Here is a 22045-nt window from a genome sequence, read left to right on the forward strand (position 1 = left end):
ACACAGCTCTGTATTTGTTGTACAAAAATGAGTCGAAAGCAAATGGTTTTAAAGATATGATGCTACTACATTATACATTGATCTCGATGTAAAGTCTTAAATAAATAAGACACTCTTAAAACAGTTAACTAAAAAGCCATTATTTTATTTTAATTGCACGACTTTTACTTTTAATGTAATATTTTATATTATGGTCTTAACACTTTTACATAAGTACATAATTTGAGTTCATTAACACCCAAACTGATGAGCTCATGTCCTAAAATAGCCTTACCAGTGACCTAAAATGATAAGATAAGAAGTTGACAAACATAATATCAGGTGACATTACAAAATATTAACTTTATGACTGAGTAGCATTAGAGTGTATTATACAGTGTATATTGGTACAGGTTTTTGCTTTTGCAACATCATAAAAATTATATATTTTGTAATGAAAAATCACTATATTACTCCAGCATACTGGTATTCTTCAAGTACATCTGTGTTAATGGTTTCTTGGATATCAGCAGAAGTGTTACAGTAAAATGCCTTAAACTGATAATATCTTATTCATGCGTCAACTTTAAAATTCCACTGTTTTATTGTACCTTTGTTAATAAATTTCTCTCCTTCACTTCCTTACTTTCTTCATTACACTTGGCTACTTATTACTCCATTTAAATAAATGTATGTGTGTATCTATATTTGGTTTTAAATGTTGTTCCAGTGCATTTACTTGCCCCATAAAGCACTTTGAATTGCCCCTATGCTTGAAAGGTAAAATTATAATTGCTTCTTCTAAACCTTATTAATTAGCATCATACTTTAAGAATAATGTACTTATTGTGTTATTCGCTTCATTTCAAAATAAATGGATTCATATATTCTGTTATACTGAGGTAGACATGAACATCTATGTATTATAGCACTGAAATATGTGACACTATGATGAACTGTATCATAGTAAAACATACTTTTTTCAACATACGGTTGTTATAATTGTATAAACTTATACATCATCTCTGATTATTACGAGTATGAATTTCCACGTGGGGTGTTGTCTGTCTAACCATTTTCTTTAAGCCCTTTCTCTGCTGCAGGGCTGTCTTTACGACGTTTTGCGACAGTGCCGTGCGCGAATACGGCGTCGTTACCGAGTGAAGTGCGTCTCTTTGGGAGCAGATACCGGCTGAGTGAAACGCAGCAACAAGAGAAAGGAATACACCTCAGGCTCCTTTTCTACCTGGACTATCTCCGAGCACCGCGGTACGAACAATTTAACTCGAAAACTCGATGTGGAAGCTGGGCTGAAGGAAGGAAAGGGCCACGCTGGGGACGGCAACTAGCCGAATTATCGAACCGAGCTCGTCGGAGTAGCCTAGTTGCCTCCCAAAGCGACGCTTTAAAAGGGAAGGAGCGGAGTCATTTTAGCCCAACCGGTGGTGAAAATGGACTATGATTTCAAAGTGAAGCTGACCGGCGAAAGAGAGCGAGTCGAGGACCTGTTTGAGTACGAAGGATGCAAAGTGGGAAGAGGCACCTACGGCCATGTATACAAGGCGAAGAGAAAAGATGGGTGAGTTGATGACCAGCGAGGCCTCTAGCCTGTGAACCAGCTCCCCCTCCCTCTTCCAAATACGCTTTAATTACTCATTTTGTCCTCTTCAAGGCTGGTGAGATGAGGCATGTTGTTCGAGATTTATGTCGAGAAATAAATGGACAACCTATTGCCTGCACTGTCAGGATGCTGATGAGTCCTTTATGACGTGTATAACAACACTGACGTGTGGTTCACCATTGTGACTGTGGCCTCCTTTTTCTGTGATGTTTTTCTCTTTTTTTTTGTCCTGTGTTGTTGCTCAACAGTCAGCATTATTTTATTTAGTAAAAGTAAGAGCCTGTGCAGGCTGAGTTAGGTCAACGTAGGTAACAGCAGGTGCATGTACAGCCACTTGTTAATGGTGTTGTTGTGCTTTTTTTTTAAGGGAAGGTGGTTGTTGTTTTTCATACACAAGGTAAATATCTCTTCAACTACTGATATTAATTTAGTCGTCATACAGAAAGCTCTGTGTGAATTGTTCAAATGTGTTCATTTGTAGAGGAATCTGACATGAGAGCTGACTTTTGGTTTGATTAGTGGTGTTTCTGTTCATTGCAAGCACTATTTATTCTGATTACCTTTTGGCCAGAATTCATTCCCTAGTTTGTGTATTTTGTGGTGTTGTTTTTTTTTGGTATATGGTCAATTGTGGAGAGATGTCATGAAATAAGCAGAGGGAAAGATGGGAATGACACTTTTCATACTCTGTGGTTCATGGTCAGATCCTTAAACCCTGAGACCACCAGGGTGCCACCCACCTTAACTTCTAAACCCTTTATTTATTTCCCCACTGTTTCTAATTCAACCCATGAATCTGTCTGAAGTGTACCAGGACCAGAGCTGGGAAGAGCCAGAGGCAGCTCGAGCTACCGGGCCCATACCGAGCCTATTATCCCAGCCCGGGGCACACTGGCAGCCAGAACCGCACAAAAGATCCCTGAAGTGTTTAAAGATGTTGTTGTTCACTTTAGGAGGCTCCTGTTTATTAGTCTTTGTGAGCTAATTTGTGCTGCAGCAGTTGGACGAGGCCTGAGGAAGCACAAAGCATGGGTTTATGAGATGATTTAGGGCAGGGGGGAGGGAGGGGTTATAACCAATTCATTCGAGTGAGTCCCGGTGCTCTGTTTGTCCCTCGCTAGCTGCCAGACAGAGCCCTGTTTCCTCTCCCCGTGTATTGTTTTGAGCCTCAGAGGTGAGCTTGATTACACAAATCTGGAGGTAATGCAACTCGGCCTCTTCTCAGAGTCCCTGTGCCAGCTGCCAAGTGCCCCCCTTTTATGTCTCAGCTCTCAGGGGGCCCGCAGTCTGGTCTGGTGTTGATGTTGCTCTGCCTCTCTCTGTTTGTAGGAAGGATGATAAGGACTACGCCCTCAAGCAGATTGAAGGCACTGGCATCTCCATGTCGGCCTGCAGAGAGATTGCTGTAAGAACCGCCTGGCTTACTTTGTTTGGTCTCTGTTCAACACCCTCGTGCCGTTCCTGGGTGGCTTATGTAATAACTGAATCACCTTCACAGAGTAGCTTTTGTAAAGTAAGCAAAATACATCTAGCACAAGAGTTAGAAAGACTCACAGAAGAAGGAAATATACATTAATGCATACAAAGGGTATACACAATATCATTAATACAAATATTAGATGGAAGATATTGTGTCCACCCCCTTGTTCCTATTATTTACTGTTATCAGTACAGTCATTTTCCCACTTTTAAGCAGTTAATAGCAGCATTAACTTGTGCAAATGGGCTGTTTGTCATTCATGATCTTGTGTGTGCTCGGTCTTCTGACCTGGTTTGTGTTTTGTAGCTGCTGCGGGAGCTGAAGCACCCCAACGTCATTTCCCTGCAGAAGGTGTTCCTGTCGCACGCAGACCGTAAAGTGTGGCTGCTCTTTGACTACGCCGAACACGATCTCTGGGTAAAAAAAAAAAAAAAAGCACACACACACACACAACACACGGGAGCTGCATGACTTATACTGAAGTATGTGCGATACTTGAATATGCCAGTATGCTGCATGCATGTGGAGACGTTTCTGTATACTTCCTTTAGTTTAGACTAACACACATGCCGCAGATTCCCACCCGTTTATGTGGGCTGTCTATTCTCATGCTTTATGCTGTTTGTTTTTTAAAGAAGAGCGCAGACTTTCACAAACAGAATTACTCATAGCGCTGATGCGTGTATACTCACATTCTCCATCAACCAGTTGTAAGCAAGGAAACTTAAATTGTGCTTTTTTTTGTATGCATTGCTAAGTCTCATTAAAACAAAAACACAAAGAAGAATTCAACATTTGGTTCTGCTGCATTACACTTGGCAGGGCCTCAGAACTGAGTTCAAATGCCATTTACTGCCACAAAGCTGCAACACTCACATTCCCCTCCCAAGGAAGTGGAAACACACGCCACAAACACCAGACTTATTATCTTGCCTGTAGCACAAACTTACATTTGTGACCATACAGACGGGAAAGCACACACAACTATGGATTTTTAGTCATGTACGCACGCACACCACAATTACTGTTATCTTGTCTTTCTGTAGCACATTATTAAGTTCCACAGAGCGTCCAAGGCCAACAAGAAGCCTCTTCAGCTGCCCAGAGGAATGGTCAAGTCTCTGCTCTACCAGATCCTGGACGGCATCCATTACCTCCACGCCAACTGGGTCCTCCACAGAGACCTTGTAAGAGGATTGGGGAGGGCACAGAGGGAACGAGAGGGAACGGGAGGGAACGGGAGGGAACGGGAGGGAACGGGAGGGAACGGGAGGTGAGGAGAGGAGATGAGAGGAGATGAGATGAGATGAGAGGAGAGGAGAGGAGAGGAGAGGAGAGGAGAAGAGAGGAGAGGAGAGGAGAGGAGAGGAGAGGAGAGGAGAGGAGGGGGGAGAGAGAAAATATTTTGGCTGAGGGGAAAGCAAGGCAGTTGATGAGGGATTGGAAGATTATTATTGGGCAGAGAATCAGTTAAAGGCATGTAGAGCTCAATGTGTTGAGTAATGGCTCATAACCTTTTTTTGCACTCAGATGAATGATGATTATTAACAGGTTTAATGCATCCAAGATTAGCATGCATTTCTTTCTCTTTTTTTACTTTTTATACAATATTCAATGTTATATTTATTTTGTTGTTATCTTATTTTTTTTATTTGAAATATTTACAGTTATTGTGTTCTGAAGGAATCTTACAATCATTGTTTCTAGTGTTGCATTTGGTTCTGTAAAATAAGAATTTACTAATACACACAATTTAGTCTTAAGTATTAACAGATTTCACAGTTTGATTGGAAAGCCAAATCATCTCCCATTTACATCCACAGTGAGATGGAAATGCAATACTTCCACTCATGTGGCATGTAGTACGTACATGTTGTCCACTAGAGGGCAGCAACATAGAGTTTTGGTTAGACACCACATGCAGCGATGTAGCTCAGCTACTATGATGATTTAGTGGTTTTGTGAAAGCGTGTTCAAAAGTGTGATTCTGTCTCTTTCCCTCAGAAACCAGCTAACATTTTAGTGATGGGGGAAGGCCCAGAGAGGGGTAGAGTAAAGATTGGTATGTATATATGTTTGTTTTTTTATATGTTTAAAATTCACTTGTTGTCAAGTTTTCCGTTACTTAACTGACTTTAATGTCCATTCTACAGCGGACATGGGGTTTGCCCGTCTCTTCAATTCACCGCTGAAGCCTTTAGCCGATCTCGACCCTGTGGTGGTCACCTTCTGGTACAGAGCACCTGAGCTCCTGCTGGGGGCTCGGCACTACACCAAAGCCATCGGTGAGAACCGTGCATCTCCATCTGACTTGTGAACATCGTGCCGCCGGCTCCACTGGCTTTAGTGGCGGTTTAGGTTCAGCGTGCGCTCTGCTTTTCCTCCAGACATCTGGGCGATTGGCTGCATCTTTGCGGAGCTGCTGACGTCTGAGCCCATATTCCACTGTCGCCAGGAGGACATCAAGACCAGTAACCCGTACCACCACGACCAGTTGGACCGCATCTTTAACGTCATGGGCTTCCCTGCTGGTGAGAGGCCAGTGCTGCCAGAATTTGAGAGGGGAATAAATGCCCCATTTTAAGTCATTAAATGCGTACTGATTTTTAAAACAATATACCTTGAATTACTTTAAAATGGAATGTGTTGCTTGTGACATTAATGGCAATATGTGCTCTTCAGTTGCTTTTATACCAATGTGTCACAGCTGCTGTGCTGCCTTCTCAGTGGAATATGCTGTGGAACGATAAGCGTTTTCTGTTCCTAGCTGAGGCAGATTATTTGCCTCGTCTTTTCGAGCTCTTTTTTTTTTCTTTTTTTCCCTCTTTAGGCAGTACTGTGGTCTGTTGGCTCTGAGCAACAAATCCACTGACACGATAGATGAAGCCAAGTCACAAACAGAAAAACTTTTACTTGCCGGGCTACATTCGGGCCTATATTTTCCAGTTCACTTAAGCTGCTTCTGATCTTTTTTCTTTTTTCTTTCTACCATCTCTGCTCCTTTAGTTGTGTAATTCACCAGTCTGTCTGATGGAGCTTGTTTTGATACAGTCAAGCCTTACAAATTTTGCATCTGGGCAAATTTAAATTGTACAAAAACTTGTACGTCATTTCAGTTCTTATACATATATATAAATATAATCTAAGGTAAAACCAAAGCTAGATATGCCTTAAATGTAACAAGGTGGTGTTGAAGGGAAATCATGAACATTTGTACTCAAGAGATTGCAATCCAGACCCTACAACCTAAATAATCTGTTCTTGAAGGGAGGGAGGGTGTGCCGGGGTGTAATCCTGTCTTTCCCTCATTTGTCAGATAAAGACTGGGAGGACATCAAAAAGATGCCAGAACACTCCACGCTGATGAAAGACTTTAGAAGGAACACGTGAGTGCTGCTGTCCTAGTTTTCTGAAAGATCAGAAACAAAGTTAGAGCAAAGCAAAGTGCTCTGTCTGCTGGCAAAAAGACATGTTTAAGTGCTGTACACAAATCTTACTTAACCGTGCCGTTATACTGGGTGATTGCACTGAAGTCGTGATATTAATATAATATATTCATTTCGTTCTCCATCTCAGATACACAAACTGCAGCCTTATAAAATACATGGAAAAACACAAAGTCAAACCAGACAGCAAGGCATTCCACTTGGTGAGTTAAACTGCCTCAATAATAGCAAAACTGCATGTAATTTGCATAACTTATCGACTTCCTAGTACAACTCTAATAGAAGCCATAGTTTGGTTCTCCGTGTCAAATGAAGCATGCTTTGCCATTATGTCACTTCTATTAATGGGTTCTTGTTTGAGGCTAATATTGTGTGCAATTCATTAAAAGCTGCAGAAGCTGTTGACCATGGACCCCATCCGTAGAATCACATCTGAGCAGGCCATGCAGGACCCCTACTTTTTGGAGGAGCCCTTGCCCACCTCTGAGTAAGTCAACACACACACACACACACACACACACACACACACACACACACATTCTGTATCCAGTTCATCCATCTTGTGCCACTCCTTGGCTTGAGTCACGTGACCCTAGGGTTCCTATGATGTTGGAGAAGGTCCCTTAGCTAATAAGCTTCGAGTCATGGGTATAAATGTTTGAAGTCGACAAGCCTCTTTGCTTCTTTTTTTCCCTCCAGTGTGTTTGCAGGCTGCCAGATTCCCTACCCCAAGAGGGAGTTCCTGACCGAGGAAGAGCCAGAGGACAAGGCCGACAAAGTAAAAAATGTGCCACTTCAGTCCTTCAGCATGCTTATCTTATGAATATATCCAGTAATAGTAGTAAGTGTACACATACAATACAATGTACACATTTTTTTTTTACTATTAGAAAAACCAGCAGCAGCAACAGGGAAACAACCACACAAATGGGGCGGGACACACTGGTAACCCTGACAACAGCCATGCCCAGGGCCCGCCTCTCAAGAAAGTGCGAGTTGTCCCGCCGACCACTACCTCAGGTGGCCTCATTATGACCTCAGACTACCAGGTAGGTCCCTTCTCCATCGACGTTGTACTTTTGGATGAAGATATAGCTCTCTCATGTTAGCGCGGCACGTCTGTGCCGAAAGTCTTTTAACCAACGAGAGTAATTGTCTAGTGAATAGGATTTAATGGGCGTCTTCTTGTTTTCCTCCTCCCTGCAGCGCTCCAATCCACATGCTGCCTACCAAAACCCTGGACCAAGCACATCACTGCCCCAAAGCAGCATGGGATACTCCTCTACCTCCCAGCAGCCGCCCCAGTACTCCCACCAAACCCACCGCTACTGAGACACCCCTCTTACAAACACACACACACATACATACACTTATAAACACACACATATATATACACACACGCATACACACAGCCCTCACCATACCTGAACGAATGTACTGAGGAATGGGTGGTTTTTCCAAGGCGACAGAGCGCCCCGCCCCACCCCACAGAGGGCACTTTCTCTCCAGCAGTCTGTTGGGTCCGAATGACTTCTGCTTCAAGATATCACACCCATAACCCCAGTATTAGAAACACTGCTATAGAGCAACACCCGATGGGTGAAACACGAGGCGGGAGGATTAGAAGAATGGATACGATGATGGAGCCCAACCTGTTCCTGTGACTCAGAAGAAATCAAACCAGCCAAGAGAAGATGGCGTGGTATCGGGGGAGGGGGGACGGGGGTGGACACGTGTTAATCTGCGGAGTCATCTCCTCCCCTCTTCTTCTCCACCTGTCTCCACACCCCCACCTATGCCTGCCTGACCCCAGCCAGTTACCCTCTACCCATTGTAGCTTGGATGAGACTGAAAGCTGCTATGTGACTGCCAGCGGTGACAGATTCCTGTCCGACTGTCCTCCTGTCTGTCCTCCTGTGTCTGTCTGTTCGTTTATTTTATATGTGTGTGACCCTGTGAGGGCCTCAGCTGGGGACTGAACTGAGCTGCTGTGAAGCATGCTGGGAGGATGTGGAGCCCCCACAGCTGTGGCGTTGAGGGTTTTTTGTTTGAGAAAGGACAAAAAAAAAAAAAAAAAAGATGACAAAAATGATTTTAGTGGTTTATAATTTAATCTGTTTTCATGGTTTTGTTTTCATGGTAAGTGTGGCAAAGCAGCTTGCGTTGGCTGAGCGCTCAGCTGCTGTATGCTGTCGGAAAGCCTTACAACATGATGACAAAACCAACCAATCGCATGGAGGATGGCAGGTGGAACATGCATTGTACTGTATTGTATTGAAATATTTTACATGAAGCAAGTATCCTGACAATAAAAGTGAAAACATTGATATTGTTAATTGTGTGTATGTGCAAGCAGCTGAAGAGTGATGCAAACTTAAGCAAGTATTTACCTTTTGCACCTTTTTGATTACTTATTTTCTCTTAATTCTTTTCTTTTATGGTTTCTACTTCACAACAAGCTGTTAACTGTTTCTTAAGAATTCAGCTGGCAGGAATTGTGTTTAAACTTGCTAGATGAATTTTTAATGGTGACATCAATCTTTGCACGTTTAACAACACCCAGTGTCACAGAAAGCTCACTATATTTTATTTATTTTAGACACCTCATCGTAAGCTATTTAAAGGCAGCTGCGGGAAACTTATTAAGCTCTGGCTTTTTTCATTAAGTTTAATATTGATTAATCTGCCAATTATTTTCCTGATAAATCAATTATTTTGTCTCTAAAAAAATGCCATTTCCCATAGAACAAGTCTAATTTTTATATAACAATTATAGTAAGCAGAAAACCTGAGAATCTGTAACCAGAGAATATTCATATTATATAATTATATTACAATATATCAACAAAATTGATTTTCTGTTGATTGATTAATAGTTCCAGCACTTATATTTATACATTCTACAGTATTTCTGTCACATGCACAGAATCTCCTACTTGGAACCAAAGTCATATGTTGGTCTTATAAAGTCCAAGTATGTCAGTCTAAACCTTCCTACTTTCATTTCATAGTCACACAGTGTACATGTGTGCTTTGGTATTCATGGGAAAATCAATTATATATGTTAAAATGACAGCTGTATAACGAATGCAGGCTGTGGCTTTTCCCCTTGTCCAGGAATAGAAGTGCATTTTCAATAATGAAACTTCCTTTTCCTTTCCAGTGGACTAAACCCGGTCTACAGTCTACAGTTTATTCTCTGCTCTCTTTCCCTGCATTGATGACTGTCGTCTCCCTCAGACTGTGTTTGTCTACAGACACAACTGGGAGGGTAAAGGACACATATAAGTATAGCAAGTCCTCTTATTGAACCTCTTCTTGCAGGATTCTGGCCCAGCTATTACACAATAATACCCGAGCTCATTCTCAGCATCACTGCCTGATGCATGTTTCTAACCCCCTCTAGTCCACAACTGTCTGCTCAAACTCGTTATATAAATAGGTCTGCATGTCTACAAAATCCCCACAGGCCTCAAGATGAATTTTAAGTCTTAATAATTTTGACAAGGAATGGGACCCAGTTGCGTAAAAAAAACAAAAAATAAATCCCGTTTTGCTCTTCAGCAACGCCCAACTGTAGCCCCGCCTCCTCCATTCGCAACACCGCTTCGGAGTTTGGGAGTCTCCCTGTCATCCTTCTCCTTCGAGAGCTACCATTGGTCAATTTGAACGTCCATCACGTGTTAAATACCCGACTCGTACATCTGATTGGTGTATGTGATTGGTGGGCGTGTCGCCGTCCTCAAAGGACTGGAGTGGCCAGACTCGGCTGAGGGGACACAGGATGTGGCGCTAAGAGGAGTATCTAACGGGACATGCGGACGGGCCGATTTCTGCTAATATTTCAAGTGCTGGTGAGGGTTTTATGGTTCTTTTTACAACCACTAATGACAGCTTTTATATAAAGGGTGAGGTGTGTGTGGCTATTTCTGTGGACGGTGGTCTCATTTGTCCAAACTAAGAAGTCGACCACTGGACACTAGCGAGCTAACCAAGTGGTCAGTGGTCGTGGAGCCGCAGTTAGTGATAACAAACGGACTCTCCGTGGACGCAACATAAGCCTTAAGCATGGAGCACATTTAAGATTGTAACCGGGAGAAATTCCCGGGAACCGAGGAGGGAGAACAGATGTGGGTCAGTCCATCGGTAACGGGAAGCGACGGTGCGGAACAGTGATTGATCGCGCGCGCGTGTGTGTGTGTGTGCGTGTGTATCAGCCTGTGGGAAGGAGAGAAAGGGAGTGTGTGCGTGTGTGCGTGTGTGTGTGTGTTTGTGTTTGTGGATGAATTGGGAATTTAAAGACATCAGACATCAAAATAGTAGATTGTAATAACTCAATCATGCCATTCACGTGATAACATTTAGAATCAGTCAACCTGAAATCCAAACAAAGTGTTGATTAATTAAATATAAGTGATAAGCAACTTCGTTAGAGATGGTAGTATTATAATACATCTTACCTAATATTCATAGCAAATATTTCACCAATATCTAGCTGAAACTATTCACTATCAATAAATAAATCGACCACATTTTCATATTAATTAATTGTTAAGTAATCTAATATATACAAAGGTAAAATGAACACAAAACAAATGATAAATGCTTATACTTAGCTATAAGCAGCTAAAATAACTTAAATATTATTTTTTTTGTGATTAGGAGAAAGCTGAAAACCACATTGTGTTTTTAATATTTTTTAATATATTACATTTTTAATCAATTCATTTTTAAATGTACTAAATGAATCAGCTATTTAGCCCATTGTATCACCATTACAACGTGGCGTCATGTCTATTGAACTCAATCCTCCAACCAAACCAACACATTGTGTTAGTTTCTCTTTACAGGTTGCTCTAATGTGTGCTCTGATATATTACGTATAATGATAAGATGATTATATTATCATGTTACAATTTTACCAAAAAGTCCATAAAAGATGTTACTGAATTATTGCCCGACACTGACAGAGGTACTCTGTCTTTTTGGCTGCACAGTAGAAGGTTAAAGTTATGGCCGAGCTCCCGTAGGCCTACTTTGTACACAGTGAGGATTCACTATTCAGTACTACTTTTACCCGGAGTGCCTGAATGCTTCACCATGGATGCCCCTGAGTAGTATTGGGACGCAGAAAACGTAGGCGCAGTGTCACACCGCAGAATATCTTCTTTACGTCATATTTAGGGCAGTGTGACCTGACGTAATCCAGGCTGCATTATTCATAACATCAGAGCAAGCGAAACAGCCTGCAACACAAGAAGCTGTATGCGGCTCATAAATTGGTAATGACTTCCCTTTGGGATCTTAATGGACTTCTCACATCTGTAGTAAATGCCTCTTCTATCTCTAGCGTGTTGGTGTCCGGATGTGGGCATCTTGCATCAGTCACATGGGGGGGGGGGGGGGGTGTTTTACGCTGAATGTAGCCTGAATGTCACCGTACTGAGGATCAAAGACTGCGGATGGGACCGTTAACATGCTGCTAATGGGACATTTTAAAGGCTACCTGGTGTGTTTGTGTCTGTATGCCTGAATGCCTAAGTGGTGCATGTTGGGTTGTAATGAATCAAGCATCAAAACACACGACAAAAAGAAAGAGTGAGAAAACACTCGGCATGAGAGTGAGCTGTTACATTCCTCTCTGGTGCCTCTGACTTACATTTAGGCTCTTCACTCTCTTTTTTTTCTTGCTCCTGTATTTCTCCCAAATGAGTGGAGGGGAGCGCTTACTTGCTAAGCTTTCATTGCAGGAGTATAGGGGGCCTTAAAGAAGGTTGAAGAGGAGGAGGAGGAGGAGGAGGAGGAGGAAGAGGAGGATGCATGGGAGAGCTAGTGCTGTTGCCGTGTGAACGGAGCTCTATTGTCCCGGGAACCTTTCAGTGGCTTCCCCGAGGTCCCTGTTCATACCCCTCCCCCCACCCAATACACCCTTTCTCCCTTACACACACACACACACACACACACACACACACACACACATTAACACAAACACATTAACACAAACACAGACTTTTTTCCACCTCTTAATGCTACACACAACCTTTTTCTATCTGTCTCACACACAGATTCATTCACTGTCTCGTTCCCGTCACACGCCTCTATACTTTCCCCTCATTTTCTCACAAGCAGACGAGGCCCGTCCTTTCCTCCCTTCCTCCCTCCTCCTCCCTCCCCCCCTCCCCAGTCGCTCATTATTTCGCCTCATTGATGTGATTGTCAGGCCAGCCAGACAGTAAAAGCAAAAACATGCAATCTTCTCATTTGCATCACCTCCCTCCTCTGCCTCAAGAAGCACAGTGTTACCACAATGTTTACGCAGGCGGATAAATCCGAGGGGCTCCTTTGCTCCAAACCCAGACCATATTAACTGTATTCAGCGTCCTTTGTGGCAGCACATGATGGTGTGATTTTACCCTTTGTTTTCTGTTATTGGCGTGAGGCTGTTAGGGCATGCAGGGGGTCGCTGGCTGAGAAAACGGGGGCCAGATGAGGACTCGGCTGGTGGGAATTGGCCCCGGTGAACAGTGGTGTCTCTTTTCTGTCCTGGACAGCTGAAGTGACACGATCTGTAATTACAGTAGTTTCCTGCCGAGACACTGACAGCACAGCACTGCTGCTTGCTTTGTCGGTGATTTATTGTGTTGATGATGTAACCGCACCTTTTGTATTTGGTGTCTTGCGAGATACGGATTCACACAGATTAAAAGATTAACATTTTAAGCCACTTAGAAGGCAATATATTTTCTGGTTGTGATGGGTTGAAAAGGATTTAAAAAACGTACTTCCCATCTAATTTCTTGTGATCACAAATGGATATCTGCGAGGTCTAATAAACATGAGTTGTATTTCTCGTACCTGTCAGCTATTATTAGTCTTCTGTCACACTGCCAGGGCTCCTGTGTTTCTCCAACCTGCTTCTTTTTTTTCTTTTTTTGGCGTAGCAGCACAGGAAAAAGTCTGGACCTGTAGTTATGAGTCAATCATTTGATCAGTGAGTCTAAAAAATTGCGCGAGACAGGTTTCCATCCGCCTCCGTGTCCGTGCTCTCTCCGTTGCTTCTTGAGCCATCGCTGTATTGTTCTGGACAGGAAGGAGAGATGTGACACAGGGAGGACCAGGAAGCAGCAGCCGGGTCAAAAACAGGATGCAGGAAGAAGCTCAGATAAGATGGCTGCTCTGATGCACCCTGGGACATCTCCGGCGTTGTGTATTTGTTTGTAGTCCTTTGAACTACAGACTGTTTGACTAAAGAACCAATGAGGGTTTCATTGACAGAGTGAAGTTGCTATGAAAGTGTGTGTGAGTTTTCTGGGGGAAAAATGTTGAATGCTTCCGGGGGTTTTTTGGTCTATATTCTTGTTATGCAACAATGCATTCATTTATGTAAATTCCCCATTCGACTTTCCTGCCTTTTTGGTGTTTGCCTGAGCACATCCGTGAATCTGTGTTTGTGTCAGGATTCCAGCTGGGCCACTGACAAGCCGGCCTGGGATTAGCTGGCATGCTGTATCTTCCTATCGCTAATGCTTTAATCTCTCTGCTGGACGCCAAAGTCTTCTGGCTTTGGGACACTGTTGGTCATACACTTCATCATAAAAACGCCGTCCCACGCTACACGAACAGCAAAAACACAAACTACAGCCACGAAAGATACAATCATTTGTACGGTTGTTGCATTTGACTGACATACACCTCAATGTGAACTAGAGCTGGGTGATATTGAAAAATCAAACATTCGTACTCAGTATGTTGGAATGATAATTTAACTGTGTTGTCCAGTATGATTATTGGTGTTTATATACAATATTTCATCAAAACTGTGAGTGGGTGAACTTGATGTGTTGATCAAGCCGCCAGCAGACTATTTTAATAACTCTATAATTGTTTAAGTATTTTTTTAAAGCAAAAATGACAAAAAAAAAGATAATATTCGCTGATTTAAAAAAGGAAAATAGAATATATTTGAGTTTTAGTCAGATTAAACTATCAATTTCAATACATCCAATTGGAAATTGTAACTTAAGTTAATTGAGAAAATAATCATGAAATTGATTGAGTTGCAGCCTTAATTTAAATGTATTTTGATAATCACCACCTCTGTTATGTATTGCATAGATGTTATAGCTCTTTTTTTCTAAGGCAGATGTGGTGTGTGTGGGGGATGGCTCGCTCATGAGCAGCAGACCAGATGCAGTTGGACAGCATCTGCACGCCGGCTCCTCCGTTTCATCCTCTCTAAACCAGGGTGTAAAGAGTGTGTGTGCTTGTTTTAAACAAGTGTGTGTGCTTGTTCTAAAAGAGTGTGTGTGCTTGTTCTAAAAGAGTGTGTGTGCTTGTTTTAAACGAGTGTGTGTGCTTGTTTTAAACGAGTGTGTGTGCTTGTTCTAAAAGAGTGTGTGTGCTTGTTCTAAAAGAGTGTGTGTGCTTGTTTTAAACGAGTGTGTGTGCTTGTTTCCTTGCAGTTCGTGACGGTGTGAAGCCTCGCCATGCCGCTGGTCAAGAGGAACATCGAGCCCCGGCACCTCTGCCGAGGGGAGCTCCCCGAGGGCATCGGCAGCGAGCTGGAGTGTGTGATGAACAACACGCTCTCCGCCATCATCCGTCAGCTCAGCAGCCTGAGTACGACACACACTCTCACACCAACACTCACACTCACACACACTCACACTCACACCAACACGGACAAAGTAGCCGTTACCGGAAGAGTGACATTACACAAATTATTGAAACTTCAGCAATCTTCAGGCTGTGGCTTCACTAACTTTAGGTTGATGACTGTCTACATGACGGTCACATGGTTTCATCTGTAATCCTGAAGCTGTGATTGATTTGGGCGTTGTCATGGTTACAGTGCCCGGGGGGTCACTGGGCTAGCAGCAGACTTAGTGCAGCCTCGCAAGGTTGAAATGTAATCCTTGTAGATAGCTCTGCAAAAGGGAACTTATCAGGACAGCTGTGTGTGTGTGTGTGTGTGTGTGTGTGTGTGTGTGTGTGTGTGTGTGTGTGTGTGTGTGTGTGTGTGTATGACTGGGGGGGTGTATGTTAACAGTAGTTGTGTACAGGACTGTGTCATATTGATTGTTATGCTCACTGTAAATGCATTAGAAAGATTTATCCATCTATCTCCCTGTCCATTTTTCCATCTCCCTGTCCTTGTTTAATAATCCATCAACAGTGTGTGTTGTATTTTGACATTCACCCATTCATCCTCAGTTACACCCAATTTCCAAATGTGTTCATTCTACATTTAAACAGCGTACATTATAAAACCAGTCCCTTTTTGCTGTTGACCCTCTACATTTTGGCCCGGTCATATCCATTCTCTGTCCGTCTCTTATTGTGTTGAGTTCCTGCAGTGGGAGTGGGCCTGTCAACAGCAGCTGTGGGAGCTATATATATATATATATCTACAGACCATGTGGGCTTGATGGGGCATGTTTGAAGACTACATACACTGTGCATGTCTGTGTGCACACGGAGAGGTCAGAGTTGACCCGGCTCAGCGTGCCGGATCTGTGATTCTTCCTTCCTCTAAATATTTTTCCTGCGGCCCATCCTGTCAGCAGGAGGGACAGAAGAAAGCCTTTAGTGTGTGAAACACACACACACACACACACACACACACAGTCCACTATAATGAAACGGTGCTGTTAGACTGCTCTGGCTGAGTTTTAAACTGTTGACATCCAGAGGACGCATTTTTTTCATGCAAAGTCTAACCATGTCAGTACTGCCCAGCGTAGCAGTTTCGTTAGTAAAAAGGCTTTTACGCTCATTAGCTCTGGGCTAAGACCCCCAGTGCTAAAAGTTTATAGTTCCATAAACCCCGGACTAGCCGTTGTTTCACACTTACAGCCTATTATGTGGTTTACTTCCACCCTTGGCCCTTTTTTAAAAACCCATTCCAGAGCAGGGTCATCCGCACTGTTCAGGGTTATTCCTCAGAACACAGGGTTAAGAACACACGTGTGAATCGGGATTAGAACCAAAGCAACAAAAAGTTTCCTATCAAGTCAAATGTCAATCACACTGCTGTGATCCACTCTGAAGATGTTAGCCTAGCAACATAACGCCGGAACCAGGACCAGGACCAGGCTTGAGCACATACAGGACCAAGCAGACAGATTGTTTAGGGCTTTGAACTGACAACCCTGAGGTGATGAATCTCTAGCAATAACAGCGCTGTGATGAATAACTTCAACAAACAAATTGTGGGATTTCTGTGCAGATTCATTTATTAATGATTAATGTTGCTATATGCAGCTGTATGAGATGCTATTTCCTGTAAAGACTTCCTCCAGCCTCACGTTGTGTCACATTACCGTCGTATCGATTAAACTTCAGCCTCTGTGGGGATTTGCTCGGCTCCGGATAACGATTGCAAGCCTCCTTCGTTCTTCTCAAATGTCCTGTTTCTTTTGTCCATCTGCTGTTTCTTTTTTCCAGGTAAACATGCAGAGGATATATTCGGCGAGCTGTTTCACGAGGCCAACACCTTCTATCTGCGTGCCAACTCTCTCCAGGACCGCATTGACCGGCTGGCCGTCAAAGTCACACAGCTGGACTCCACTGTGGAAGAAGGTGGGTCAGAGGGTAGAGGTCTGAAGGGGGAACAGGACAGGAAGTCATCACTCAAGTGTTGTCACTCTCTCTTTTTTCTGCCTTTTCTACCTATTCTGACCTCTTTTTTTTAATGTTCTCAGTTTCCCTACAAGACATTAACATGAGGAAAGCCTTCAAGAGCTCCACCACTCAGGACCAGCAGGTGGTGTCCAAGAGCAGTGTGCCCAATCCTGTCAAGGAGATCTACAACCTGAGCGATAAGCCTCCGCCACTCAACATCCTCTCGTCTTACAGGTTGGTGCTGATGATGCTCACTCACCCACCAAACACTCTCTTATGCTCTCTCAGCACAATCACATCCATATCTCTTAAATCTGTCTTTTTTCTTTCAATCAAGAGCTTTTTCTTCATTTTCACAGTACGAAACCAACAGTATATGTTTTTACACAATGCACTTTCACAAAATAAAATAGACCTCAAATTTCAAGTTTAAACCTTGTGTTCTACTTTATGTGATTTTGGGTCCTTGTCTCTGACCTACATGCACAGTGAAACAGCAGATTTGGTACTATTTCCTACTGCTCCTTCTACTCAGTGTGCTTTCCAGTACTTTGGGTGCATTATATATTTAGCATGGCCGGCTCCAGTGGGAATCAAACTCCTAACCGTGACTACATAGCACACTTCTCTCCCTCTTCATCAGTTCTTTCTGTCTCTCTGCCTTTTCACTCTTTCATCTCGTCACTTCCAGTTATGCTGGATCCCCACTCATCGCTCCACCCGTGTTCTCCCATCAGCCTCTTCTGCTTTTGCAATATTCATAGAATACACTGAGCCCAAAAAATTTTTTTTCTATCTTGCCATTCTGCATAAACTAAGACAATGTATCCATACATGTTTCTGGACAAAGACGTTTGTGCGCCTGCATAATTCTCTGTGTCTGTTTCTGAAGGGACGACCACAAGGAAGCGCTGAAGTTCTACACCGACCCCTCCTACTTCTTCAACCTGTGGAAGGAAACGATGCTGCAGGACACAGAGGATAAAAGGAAAGAGAAGAGGAAGCAGAAGGTACAATTAGGAGCTCACAGATCATGCAATGGTTTTTATACACCGTTACAAGTTTACCGTTTTCAGAATTTGTTAGTCAGTAATCAAACATTATTATCAGGTTAGTTTCTTACATTTTAATACCATACTTACTACACAAAATGTTTCTTCTTAGTGGAACTAATTATATTATTGTCCATAGAAGAACACATAATGAAGGACCACAAATTGATAGCTTTAACAATCCTAAATAGCCTAAGTGCTCTCCTTCTCTCTCTGTCTCTCAGGAGCAGAAGCGTTGTGTGGATGGAACGTTACAGAGGGAGGTGAAGAAGGTCCGAAAGGCGAGGAACCGTCGGCAGGAGTGGAACATGATGGCTCTGGATAAAGAGCTGAGGCCGGACCACCGACACACCATACACCGCGACAGAGGGGCTTCCTCCGAGGGCTCGATGTCCCCAGAGAACAGGTAGGGCATTATGTATCTGCATGATGAATTAACAGTGTTATTCCCACCTTCCTATTTCACCTTCCATCTTCTCATCCTCCTCCCTGCTGCCTCTATCAGGGGTCACGGTCCTGATCAGCACCACTACCCCAACATGATGAACCACGCCGGCCACGCCCACACCTACTCCGGCCCACCGCCTAGCGTCCTGGCTGCCCAGATGGCTGCAGCAGGCCACGCCTCCCGCGGAGGAGGCGAACACGACATGAGAGGCAGGGCCATGATGGCCTATCAGGGCGGGACACTGGGGCGCACTCACCACCACCAAGTCCCACTGCCTCCTCCACCCACCGAGGCCATGAACGGTGGCTCTATGTCCCTTCCACCAATGGACTACAGGTAAACAAGACACTTAAATTTCTATTTCAAGCATTTGACAGGTGTTTTTTTTTTAATTTAACATCACCGACCAGTGTTCCTTACTGTTGCTCTTGCTTGTTGTTTATGTCTTTGTGCACACATTTATATCATGTATTAATTTTGAGCAAATGCTGCCACCTAGTGGGTCGGTGTCCTTCTGCTTCACTCTCAAACCCTGATGACAAAGTACAGACTGTTATAATTTGTATTAACCTCTACTAATTCTCTTTCATTTTCTCTCTCTTGCAGCATGGATGGCTATGCCAACACTGGTCCTCCTCCTCCCCCTCCAGCCCCTCTCATCCCTTCTGCCCAAACTGCATTTGCCTCACCTCCCGGAGGACCAATGCCTCTCGGGCAAATGGTCGGCGCTGGTGGCTTCGCTCTGCCTCCGCCGCCTTTATGTGGAGCCCAGGCCGCCCCGCCTCCCCCTGGTCCTCCGCCTCTTCCCCTCCCAGCCGGTGCCGCCCACTCTACAACCCGCAAGATGTCTTCCTCTGCACCTGCTGAGGCAGCGGTCAACGATGCCCGCAGTGATCTGCTGGCTGCTATACGTATGGGTAAGAGCTGTGTGTGGCCATAAAGACGTGTCATTTTTGTTTAAAACAACCTTTAATAATAATAGAGCTAACATATGCAGTGCCCCTTTATTTTTATTGTTTGACAACATTTAATTAAAGGGGAATTAATGTGTCTGTTTTGACCCTGATCAACAGAAAAATAACCTTTAAATGCAGAATGATGTGATCGCCATTTCCGTAGCTTCCCCTTTAATGTGTGCTTACGATCTGGCACCTGGTCGTTCCGTTTTTATCGAGGTGGAGGCCCAGAAACGTCTCGAACACAGCAAAATTTAAAAAAGAAAGAGTTTTACAGGCAGAGGGCAGAGTCTCTGCAGATATAGACACTGTCACACACACACACACACTTCATAAGTGATGATTGAGAGGGATTCTTTTTGTATGAGTCATAGAAAAAGTCATGAATCATATACATTGTTTTTTTAAAGGAAATCTCAACTAATATAATTGTAAATTTCTTGTAAATACACTAACATTGGGAAAAAAAGAGAGTAAGAAATAGCTCAAGCAAATGTTTGTGACCTACATTTTATTAGGCCTTGCCTTGATATGACAGGAAATGGGCTAGATCTAGAGCACTATAATTAAGTGGCTCAAGGGAACATTTAAAGAGCGTTCCACCAAAGACCAACATCTTTATATGAGAAGAAGGAGGTGATGGAGCAGCTTTTCAACACAATATTCATGCGGAAAGTCACAGACCTTTTTCCTTTGAGTTGCATCTCATTTCTAGGGTATTTACAGCTCATTTATAATTGCCATACTTGATATTTAAATCAAAATGCTAGAATAGTCTGGAAAACAGACTCAGCTTTATCAATAATTACTGTGAAGATTCTGTGATGAAGGAAATAACTAAATGAAGCTACCTCAGACCCTCATTTTGATCTATACACTGCATTTCAAGAGCCACCGTGTCAGTAACAAACACATCCCATGTTGTCCTGTAGGCATCCAGTTGAAGAAGGTGCAGGAGCAGCAGGAGCAGCAGGCTAAGAGGGAGCCGGTCGGAAACGACGTGGCCACCATCCTCTCACGACGCATCGCTGTGGAGTACTCCGACTCTGAGGACGACTCGGAGTTGGAAGAGAACGATTGGTCGGATTAACATACACACACACACACACACACACACACACACACACACACACAAAAATAGGATAACTACTGAAGATACACACACACACACACAATCAGCCGATCTCACAGTCACTTGAAAGAATGCCCACTCTACCACAGTCACGGGTTGTCGCACACTTTGATGCTGGAAACACACATGCCTACACACAATCACATGCTGTAGGTTGATATAAGCTGAATGGTCCAAAACTGGAAATGTGGGGGTGTATTCAAGATGCATAAACACTGTAAAGACACTCGTAACATACTGTAATACTTACCACTCTTTGAAACATTAACATGTAGCTTGACATATATATATATATATATATATATATATAATTCAAAGCATTGTGAATACACCCCAGTGGATGTTTCTCTACCTGTTATAACACTATAGACACCCTGTGAAGGTGCTTATTTCATGTATAGTCGAAGCTTGAGAGTGTTAGAAGAATTAGAAAACTTTTCCTCTTGAGCTAACCAATGTACTTTTGTCTTTTTTTAAATGTTTTTACTGAAACACTTGCGTATGCTGTAGATCGTGAGGCATGTTTTTTTTTAACATGTCAATAACTGGAAGTGAAGGAGTCATCGATGACGGGTTCATGCCTCTGAGGGAGCGAATGGGGTTAAGGATGTGTGAGCGGGCGATGATATGTAATAAGTCTTATTGATGATAAACGGGAGAATTGATTGAGCCATCTGCGTCTGCAATCGATCACCGCTGTATGGGAGGGGGGGGGTCATGCTAGTGTGAGCTCTGTAACCTTTGACCCAGAGAAAAATAAAACGATGAATCGAGGATCGTGTGTCATGTCTCTCTTTACTGGTCCGCTGTCGTCATAGAGACAACACATACCTGCCTCTAAGACTTCAGTTTCCATGGTAACAGTATAGCTAAGAAGGGAGTTGCCAGGGAGACAGAGTGTGAAAACTGGGGGGGGGGCGAGGATGAACAAAATAGTCGAGGCAGCAGAGTTTTATGCACAGCACGTTTGTTTTTTTTAATACAAAATTAACAAGATCTCTCAATCGAGTGAACTAACCAAAGCAATAGAAAGTACAACTAACACCTTTGGAAAAATAGACACCACGGTCACACAAACGTTTTTTTTACAATATCTCAGTTCAGTTAGTGCATGTTGATTATCGTTTATATGTTTCATTTTGCAGGTACTTAATTTGTTGTGCCATCTTCATCCAAAAAATAAAGTGCATTTCACATTGAAAACTACGCATACGTCTACACAAGATGCTGTTACTGTGGCGTCCTCCCATCTCCAACCCCCAAAACACACACACACACACACACACACACACACACACACACACACAC

At 43.2% G+C, this 22045-nt stretch overlaps 2 protein-coding genes across 3 annotated transcripts; both read left to right on the plus strand.

The window, feature by feature from the left end:
- The first annotated feature begins 1069 nt into the window (after window positions 1-1069).
- Window positions 1070-8851, plus strand: cdk8 (cyclin dependent kinase 8). Of its 2 annotated transcripts, none has more exons than XM_068732258.1 (13): window positions 1070-1558; window positions 2930-3005; window positions 3387-3497; window positions 4127-4267; window positions 5085-5142; window positions 5234-5365; window positions 5468-5611; window positions 6397-6466; window positions 6657-6729; window positions 6916-7013; window positions 7226-7313; window positions 7417-7575; window positions 7733-8851. In XM_068732258.1, the coding sequence occupies exons 1-13, from the start codon at window positions 1431-1433 to the stop codon at window positions 7856-7858; spliced, it is 1404 nt and encodes a 467-aa protein (XP_068588359.1). In that variant the 5' UTR covers window positions 1070-1430; the 3' UTR covers window positions 7859-8851. The 2 variants fall into 2 exon arrangements, with proteins under 2 accessions (XP_068588359.1, XP_068588360.1); XM_068732259.1 differs by having other exon boundaries at window positions 1075-1558; window positions 7226-7304.
- A 1440-nt stretch (window positions 8852-10291) lies between these two features.
- On the plus strand, window positions 10292-21511 carry wasf3b (WASP family member 3b). The gene is made up of 9 exons (XM_068732257.1): window positions 10292-10380; window positions 14989-15145; window positions 16973-17107; window positions 17230-17383; window positions 18042-18159; window positions 18426-18607; window positions 18707-18985; window positions 19256-19566; window positions 20538-21511. Exons 2-9 carry the CDS (start codon window positions 15013-15015, stop codon window positions 20693-20695), a joined length of 1470 nt encoding a protein of 489 aa, XP_068588358.1. The 5' UTR covers window positions 10292-10380; window positions 14989-15012; the 3' UTR covers window positions 20696-21511.
- Window positions 21512-22045: the final 534 nt, after the last annotated feature.

The sequence above is a fragment of the Cebidichthys violaceus genome, unplaced genomic scaffold (genome assembly GCF_023349555.1).
Source record: "Cebidichthys violaceus isolate CVI_PGR_0920_01 unplaced genomic scaffold, fCebVio1.0.p SCAF_58, whole genome shotgun sequence".
Taxonomy (NCBI): domain Eukaryota; kingdom Metazoa; phylum Chordata; class Actinopteri; order Perciformes; family Stichaeidae; genus Cebidichthys; species Cebidichthys violaceus.